This window comes from Quercus robur, chromosome 12, assembly GCF_932294415.1.
Source record: "Quercus robur chromosome 12, dhQueRobu3.1, whole genome shotgun sequence".
Classification (NCBI taxonomy): domain Eukaryota; kingdom Viridiplantae; phylum Streptophyta; class Magnoliopsida; order Fagales; family Fagaceae; genus Quercus; species Quercus robur.
Window position 1 is genome coordinate 30,065,233 of NC_065545.1, and position 9,358 is coordinate 30,074,590.

At 43.1% G+C, this 9,358-nt stretch overlaps 2 protein-coding genes across 2 annotated transcripts; both read left to right on the top strand.

The window, feature by feature from the left end:
• Positions 1-1,582: 1,582 nt before the first annotated feature.
• On the top strand, positions 1,583-3,559 carry LOC126709345 (protein DETOXIFICATION 56). The gene has a single exon (XM_050409554.1). The coding sequence runs from the start codon at positions 1,807-1,809 to the stop codon at positions 3,322-3,324; it is 1,518 nt and encodes a 505-aa protein (XP_050265511.1). The 5' UTR covers positions 1,583-1,806; the 3' UTR covers positions 3,325-3,559.
• Positions 3,560-5,234: 1,675 nt separating this feature from the next.
• LOC126709344 (uncharacterized) lies at positions 5,235-8,546 on the top strand. Its single transcript, XM_050409552.1, has 4 exons — positions 5,235-6,110; positions 6,188-6,364; positions 6,441-6,844; positions 6,925-8,546. The coding sequence occupies exons 1-4, from the start codon at positions 5,261-5,263 to the stop codon at positions 7,468-7,470; spliced, it is 1,977 nt and encodes a 658-aa protein (XP_050265509.1). The 5' UTR covers positions 5,235-5,260; the 3' UTR covers positions 7,471-8,546.
• The last annotated feature ends 812 nt before the right edge of the window (positions 8,547-9,358 follow it).

Consider the following 9,358-nt stretch of genomic DNA (forward strand, 5'->3'; position numbering starts at 1 on the left):
TGCCAAGTAAATTACTGAGTGTAAAAATTGAAAAGATCAAATCCAATTAGATTCTAAATTGGAGTATAATTTTTCGTTGCGTGTCCATCTAAGTTTTTAATTTTTGTGGCAAGTGAATTATTAGGTGCAAAAACAAAAAAGTCTAAAACTAATTAAATTCTAAATCATATATATATAATGAGAAACTCTTACATATTTTAGAAATGTACGGTTTAAAAAAATGAAAGCTAATACCATGTATAATTTGAACCTCTTCTAAAAAAGATGTATTATTTGAAACATATAATTGTAATTATGCTACACACACTAGTGTGTGTGTGTGTGTGTGTGTGTGTGTGTGCGCGCGCGCGCGTGCGTATAGGCAAAGCTTAGAGACAGTTCAATTAAAATTTGAAATAAGAATTCAATTTTGAGCCATATGTCTAAATTTATATGGAGACCACATCATAATTATCAACTTAAGTTCGTGCCATATATCCACTTAAGTTTTTAAATCTTTGTGCTAAGTGAATTAATGAGTACAAAATATTAAGAATATAATATTAATGAACTATAAAATTTAAAAAAAAAAACAAAAACAAAAACAAAAACAAAAACCAATCACATATATTCAATAAAAATCACCACACAACAAAGATCACCACATGTTCTATCTTATTAAAAATTAGAAAAAAAAAATTCATAAATAGTATTAAATTTGGATAAGAATTTTAATATGTAACTAATTACATTTACTTTTTAAAAAAATAATTTAACTAATTATTTATATTTGTATGATAAATAGTGTGTTTAATTTTAAATGTATCTATAAGTATGCATGTGTTACATGCTATTTTTTTTTTATAATTTGACTAATTATATTTTTATATTTTTATTATAAAAATTGTGTTTAATTTTAAGTGCATCAATGCATTTGCATGGATTACATGCTAGAAATAAATAATAAATTACAGAAATTAAATTACAGATTTTGCCCTACACCAAATCGTGACCTCAAACCCTCCAAATCCTTATAAATAATTATGCAGATTGCTAAGAAACAATCCCGGCCCCTTTGAGTTCCCTAGGACAAGTAAGCTCAATGGACAAAAATTTACATGAGGCACCTCTAGACTCCCAAGAAAGGCAACGAAGAGATCTGAATCTCAATTTTCGACCAACCAAAATCTTTGTCAACAAAATACACGGGTTTTCTTAGACCCAGATTTTGACATTGCTTTACAAGGATTTTTTTTTTTTTTTTTTTAATTTATGAATAAGAAATAAGGAATATTAATTTTTGTAGTTTTGGGCGTTAAGACCAAAATGTTTAGCATTACTTCCTCATTCTCTCTCTATTTAATTTTTGTCGTGCCCATATGGTGTATGGAAAGCATCAGAAAACAGTGAGGAACGTTCTAGGTTTTCAATTTCATAGATTAAGCAGTTACTTTCCTACAAGATTTCATTCTTTCAATATCCTTTTCATCACGAAAAATCACAAATAATCTGACACCAAAATCTCGTGAGATTTGATTCTGGAGAAGTTTTTTCAGCATGACATATATATATATATATATATATATATATGGCCACGCCCATGCATTCTCATCACGCAATATAGTATAGATCCACCACCAAATCCCTCTCCTTCTTCATTGGCTGTTACAAAAGCCGACGCATTTGCTCAATTAGAAACCAACATTCTCACGAAACTCATGCACTCAACATAATTAATCTTATCCAAGTAGAGCCCAGGTTCTCTCATCTACACTAAGAAAAATAGATATCTGAAACAAACCCACCAAGCCATTTTGCTCAGCAATAATGTCTACTGCCACAAAACTTGAAGAGAACCCAAGTAAGAAAACCTTTCAAACACCTTCATCTCCCCCACCTCTAACTCAAAAATGGCCAGCTAGCTTATCAAAGATTATGCTTTCGGAGCTAAAAGCGCAAAGGGGAATTGCTGTTCCATTGGTAGCAATGAATTTGACATGGTTTGCAAAGATAGCAATCACAACAGCATTTTTAGGCAGGCTTGGGGAGCTCAAATTGGCAGGAGGTGCACTTGGGTTCACGTTTGCGAATGTCACAGGCTTCTCTGTCTTGAACGGCCTCTGTGGCGCCATGGAACCCATATGTGGTCAAGCTTACGGAGCCAAAAACTTTAAACTCCTTCACAAGACCCTTCTCATGGCAATCTTCTTATTACTACTTACCACACTACCTATAACTTTCTTGTGGCTCAACGTTGATAAAATTCTCATTTATTTTGGCCAACAAAAAGACATTTCAATTGTGGCAAAGACCTATCTCTTCTATCTCCTTCCTGATTTGGTAATCACTTCATTTCTATGTCCACTCAAAGCCTACTTGAGCTCACAGAGTATAACTGTTCCTATAATGTTTAGCTCGGCTCTAGCTCTAGCTGTTCACATTCCTATCAATATATTTCTCGCAAAAGTTAAGGGTCTTGAGGGAGTTTCAATGGCAATTTGGATCACTGATCTCATGGTAGTGATTCTACTTGCCTTATATGTGTTTGTAATGGAAAATAGTAGAGAGAGAGGGTGGAAGGAAGGTGGGTGGTGTGAACAAAGCATTAGTGACTGGCTAAGGTTGATCAAGCTCTGCGGGCCTTGTTGCCTTACCGCCTGCCTTGAATGGTGGTGTTATGAGATTTTAGTCTTGCTCACAGGGAGGCTAGGGAATGCAAAGCAGGCTGTTGGAGTGTTAGCAATTGTGCTAAACTTTGATTACTTGCTTTACTCTGTGATGTTATCATTGGCAACATGTGCATCCACCCGTGTGTCGAATGAGCTTGGCGCAAACCATGCCGGTCCTGCGTACCAGTCGGCATATGTGTCTCTGGGAGTGAGCATCGTAGCCGGTTGCATAGGTGGTGCAGTGATGGTAGCAGCCAGAGGAATATGGGGGCCTCTGTTTAGCCATGATAAGGGGACTATAAGATGTGTAAAGAAGATGATGTTGCTAATGGCTTTGGTGGAAGTAGTGAATTTTCCATTAGCAGTATGTGGAGGAATTGTCCGGGGAACAGCTAGGCCATGGTTGGGTATGTATGCCAACCTTGGTGGGTTCTACCTTCTAGCTTTACCCTTAGGTGTGCTTTTAGCCTTTAAGGCCGCACTTGGACTTGGTGGGCTGTTGATTGGTTTCTTTTTGGGAATGGTAGCTTGCTTGGTTTTACTATTGGTCTTTGTCATAAGGATCGACTGGGATGAAGAAGCGGGCAAGGCACAATTACTAGCTCGTGATGTGGACATTGTTAAGGAAGATGAAAACCACTCAATTGTAGAGACAGGTAAAACTGCCCAAGTATGAGAATAACTGAAGTTGTAACCATTTTTTTTTTTTTCGCCTTTAGCATCAAAACATATGCTAAAAAATAATCAAGTGAATAGGTTCAATTGAAAATATATGACCCCATAAAACATTGCTGCAAAGTGCAGACTCCTATACTTGGGCACATTGCAGACCAATGTCTATTGCGGTCCTTATGTAGTAATCCTACGCAATGATTTGGAATCCCAGTGTGAGACTTGCCTAGAGTGTTTCAGATCCTCGTTTCATTGTTCCCTCAAGGAAAAGCCCATTTCGTAACGAAACTGCTGGCAAGCGAGAAAGGTGTGACACAACAAGAAAATAAGTTATTGTCATAATTAAGACTCATAACACTAACCTAACCGGCAAACTCCATCACATGCCCTTAACAATTTTTCACGCAAAAGCGTCCTCAATTTGGGACAATGGAAACATTAGGCATTCAATAAAAATTGTATCCATATGAAGAACAACTTATATAGCTAGGCAATCTCAACAGGGAAGCAATCTGAGAAAGTCCTAATGGAAATGTCCATGACAGAACTTGCAACTTCAAAAGAAAGAATAGACAATATCATTGATCCATCTCCAAAAAAATATAGAATTACAAGTATATATGGTAACAAAAATCAAATGAATGTATCAATTATCTACAAATCCAGGTTCAGAACTTAAGACTCCAGCTCTTTGGCTTTCTCATCATTAAAGCCATTATCTTATGAACTGGTGATTCAATTACTTCAGACCATATGCCAAGAAGTAGATGAGATGTCGTAATTTCCCCAACATCAACTGCAGGTCACAAGTCAATGAAGCAGTAAAGGATAAGAATTCTGATTTGAACAACTATGGATCAACGGGCTCTGATGGTACCGAAAACAATACCACCAATGAGTCACACGTTCCTCGTACGATCACTAATGGCACCTGCACAACGAAAAAAGAATAACCTAGCGGGGAGTACCGGTGTGGTACCGGCCAAGTACCCTCCGAAGGTCAAATTAGAATTATTCTCACTGCTCTAGAGTGCTAGAGAGGGTAAATTACGCGTACCTTGGTTTGTGAGGGTGCTTGGGTTTTTATAGTAGAGAGGGCTGACCCTCTTTTCCTTGGAGTAGAAGTCTTTTCCTTATCGGAGTCTTCCTGGGCGTATTTTACGGGATCCTTTCCATATAGGAGTCCTTAGGTTCCATGAAACGTGGGGAGCAAGTTATTTATTTGTACATGTAAATGTGTAGAATAGGCGTTTCATAGACTGACGCCGTCAGTCTATGCATCCCGTCAGTCTACACATATCCTATGACCTTCAGGACGTTCGTCTTTGTGTCCTTTTGCCTTAGGTCACCGTCAGCCTAGAAGGTATGCTGACGGCAATAACGTCTCGTCACCATTGCAAGGCATTCACCGTCTCCTTTGTTAAGTATGTGCCGTCAGTCTCTTTTTAGGTCTTCACCGTCGCTCTTGTCCGTTATGTACCGTCACGCTGGCCAGCATAATTTTATCCTCATCATTTGCCCCCTACTCCATAACTCCGTCACCCTCTGTACTGACGGGCTATGGAGTTTGTTTTTTCAAAAGAGGCAGAAACATCGTTTGCGTGGATCTGAGCATTTAATGCCTTGGACAGGTGGCTCGTTCCCATTGGCCTCACTTTTGACGAGATGTCGCTTCGTCTTCCGCGCCATTTTTTTCCATATATAAACAGCGTTTCCAGTCACTTTTTTCACTATTTCATCCTTGCTGAACTTGTGGAGAGACAGACCGTCGATCACCTTCCGTCAGCTTTAACTTCCGTCAGCTTATCCGTTGCTGTAGCCGTCCAGAGGGCTTCCATACCGGTAAGTTTTCATCCTCTCTCCTTCTCTTTATTTTTGCCTCATTAGTGAGGCCGTCAGCCTAGGTATTTAGTTTGAACCCGTCACTTGTAGGTAGTCAGATGTCGAGTGACGCGTCTTGTGACGAGTCGTCAGTCCGCGAAGGAGCGGGCTACGACGAGACCTTTGGCTCCGGAAACGAGTCGGACTTCTCCCTCCCGTCAGAGAGAGAGTCGTCAGCCCAATCTCCTGACGGCAATGAGAGTTTTGCTGAGGGAGAAGATGAGGGAAGAGGGGATGAAAATGACGGGGGTGGAATGGATATTGACGGAGGAAATAGTGACGGGGAGGAGAGATCCAGTGAAGGAACTTCGGAGGGTACCGTAGATAACCGTCCCTTCATTCTTCCTGAGGATTGGGCCGTCAACAGATTTTTGCCTGGGATGAGTGGTAAAGTTTTTAGGGAGTTACGGATCCGTTATCAGATCCCAGACCACATCCCCCTCCGTCTCCCTAGAGAGGGTGAGAGGTGTTACTCCGGGCGGACAGCGGACGTTGGCATGTATGACGCCATGTTTGCTGCCGGCCTGAGGTTACCGTTGACGGCTCTTCACCGTCAACTAGCTGACTTCCTTGGAATATCCGTCACCCAGGTTGCCCCAAACGCCTGGAGGACTTTTATAGGAGCTGAAATCCTGTGGGGCAGCTTTAGTGGAGGGCACCGTCAGCTTACACTCGGAGAATTTTTTTATTGCTATAGGCCTCATCACATTGCCTCGTCTAAGGGGACTTATCATTTTAATGCCCGAGAGAAAGGGCTACGGTTAGTGTCAGATATGCCTGACTCAAATAGGAACTGGAAGAGTAGGTATTTTTTCGTTGAGGGGACGGACTGGGTGTGCCGTCAGGAGGAGTGGGCGACGATGCCCAGTGGTTACTTTGACAATACCTGGGCCTTTGTCAAGGATTCAGGTTAATCCCGTCACCCATGAGGCTCGTGCGTTTTTTGAAGTGACGGTGCTAACACTTGTTATTTTTTCTTTTTCCAGCTTATACCCGTCCGCATATAACTGACGAGCAGGAGGAGTTCATCCATCGGATTCTAGAAATTCCTTTGGAGGACCGTAAGTGCAGGGATTTGATTACCCTTGACACCCTCCATCTATACTGTGGGGGCCCAAATCCGTCAGCGGAAGCTCGTAGGTTGGAGGAGTTTGCGCGACGTCGTAAGTAGACTTTTATTTTTCCGTCAGTTTCATTATTTCCGTCACTTTTCCTAAAGTGTTTTCTTTTGTGTTGTAGAGATGGATTCTGCGAAGCAAAGGATACGGGCTGCCGCAGCTCGTCAGAAGGAGGAGAGGAAGGCCAAGGAAGCAGGGGGGGAAGCCTCGTCAACCCCCACGGCCGTCGCCAAAGTGGCGAAGAGGAAACCTGACGGGAGTGACGGCCGTCCCTCAAAAAAGCCTGCCGTCACTCCGTCAGTCGAACCATTGAAGGAAAAGTCCCCTCCGACGTCTGGCCATGGTGCGGGAAAGGGGGTGATGACTTCTGCTGGTCCCGTCACTGAGGGTCCGTGCCGTCTCCTAACCCACAAAGAATATGCCGTCGGGGAGGTTGAGTCCCTGATAAAACCAACGGACATGGAGCCCTGTGATCAAGTAGGGACGGAGGATTTAGGGGCGTCGGCCCTCTTTGATCTCTCCAGGGTAAGTTTCTCACATTTTTGGGTTGAACATACCGTATCTTGTTTTGGCGTACTTTTTATCTGACGGAAATGCTCTTTCAGGCCTTGGTTCGTGTCAAAGCCCTCCGTGACCGTTGCGTGGCGAAGGAGGGGGTCGTCAGTCGAGTTCGCAGCCATAACAAGAACTTGCTGAATCAGCAGGCTCAGTATAAGGAAGCCGTCCGTCTTCTTAACCAGGAGCTGCAGGAAGTCAAGGAGAAACTGACGACGATCAGTGGCGAGAACGTCAAGCTCCAAGGAGAGGTGACGGCTCTGGAGGAGAAGTTACAGACGGCGGGGGCTGACGCGATTGGACACTTCAAAACGTCGCAGTCATTTATTGACTCATGTGGTCAATATTACGGCACTGGGTTCGATGACTGCCTTCGACAGGTCGCGTCGGCCTTCCCAGAGCTGGACTTATCTGGGATTTCAATGGATGATGGAGACGACGTCTCTCTTCAGCCAGAACCCACTCCGGAGCGTGACGGCTCGGTAGTCCTGGCTCAGCCTGCTGCTAATCCTACAGCTTCAGATTCTCCAACCGTTATCGTGGATGTTGAAGATCATCAGGCTGACGGAAATCCTGCTGACGCTCCTCCTGCTTAACCATGGCTATGTAAAAATTTTTTGAAAATAGTTGTAATCTTTAGACGGTTTTTTGGAGAACAGTTGTAATTTTTTAAACAGTTGTAGTTTTTAAACAGTTGTAATTTTAAACAATTGTAGTTTTAAACAATTGTAATGTTTAAGTGCCCTTGACGTTTATGCATAGTTGCGCGTATTTCATTTCCGTCGCTTTTATCTCTATCTCAGACAAATGTTGGAAATTCCCGTCTGCTTTTAATACGTCGGCTTTTTAAACTGTTTGAATACCTCGTCAGCTTTGAGACCGTCAGTTTACAAGTGTTATCTTTTGACATCCTTGTTGGTCCGTCAGTTTTGAGGACCTTGCCTCAAAGATGGTTATTCCACCTTATCGGACCGTCAGCCCTTAGGCTGTTAGTCTTTTTTGGGCCGTCACCTTCTTGGCCTTGGCCCTGATGTCGTTTGACATCCTTTTGGTCCGTCAGTTTTGAGGACTTTGTCCCTACGATTGTTACTCTATCTTGTTTGACCGTCAGTCTTTTGGCTTTTAGCCTTTTTGGGCCGTCACCTTCTTGGCCTTGGCCTTGATGTCATTTGACATCGTTTTAGCCCGTCAGCTTTTTAGGTGTTGATGTCTTTTGACATCTTTGTTGATCCGTCGGCTTTTTAGCCTTTTCGGACCATTGTTCTCTTGGCTTTTTTAGCCTTGATGCCTTGACATCTTTCATTAATCCGTCAACTATTAAGGCCTGGGCCCTGTGATGGTTACTCCATCTTATTGGACCGTCGGCTTTTTCTTTAGTCCGTGTGTTATGGACTTAGTCGTTTTTTGGGCTGCAAACTTAGTGGTCCGTCGGAAGGAAAATACACTTCAGCAATTTCTGAATAAAACTCCTCTTATTGCCATGCATTTAAATAAAAGTAATTAAAACCAAATCCTGCCCTTTGGGCTAAAAAAGTTGTTGCGAAAAAACTAAAATAAACGATAAATCTGAGGAGTTAAACTATAATTTGCTGAAAATATAAAAGGAGTTGGTCTTCATGCTGCTGCTCCTATTGGTAGTATTTCCGTAGGTGCTCGGTGTTCCACGGATGTGGTAGTTTCTGTCCCTCCAATGTTTCAAGGTGGTAAGTACCTTTTCTCTGCCACGACGAAACTCGGTAAGGACCTTCCCAATTGGGGCCGAGCTTCCCTTGGGTAGGGTCCCTAGCGGCGCCCATGACTTTTCTAAGAACAAGGTCTCCGACTTGGAAGTCTCTGTGTCGGACCCGAGAGTTGTAGCATTTGGCCATGCGATCCTGGTACCTAGCGAGCCTTTGTTCTGCTGCTGCCCTGATCTCGTCCACTAGGTCGAGCTGTAGTCGCATAGCCTCGTCGTTTCTGCTCTCATCGTGGTTGTGTACCCTGTAGCTTGCGAGTCCAACTTCGGCCGGGATGACTGCTTCGCTTCCGTACGTCAGGCGGAACGGAGTCTCTCCTGTGGGTGTTCTTGCCGTCGTTCTGTATGCCCATAGTACACTTGGCAATTCTTCGGGCCATATACCTTTTGCCCCCTCGAGCCGAGTCTTGATGATCTTTAGCAAGGATCGGTTCGTGACTTCGACCTGTCCATTAGCTTGAGGGTGGGCGGGGGAGGAGTAGTGGTTCTTTATTCCCAACTGTGAGCAAAAGTCCCGGAAGTGATCGTTGTCGAACTGTCTCCCGTTATCCGAGACAAAGACTCTAGGAATGCCAAACCTGCATACGATGCATCTCCAGACGAAGCTCCGAACGTTTTTCTCCGTAATCGTGGCTAAAGCTTCGGCTTCCACCCATTTCGTGAAATAGTCGATGCCTACTACCAGGAATTTCAGCTGCCGTATAGCTGTAGGGAATGGTCCCATAATGTCTAATCCCCATTGTGCGAAC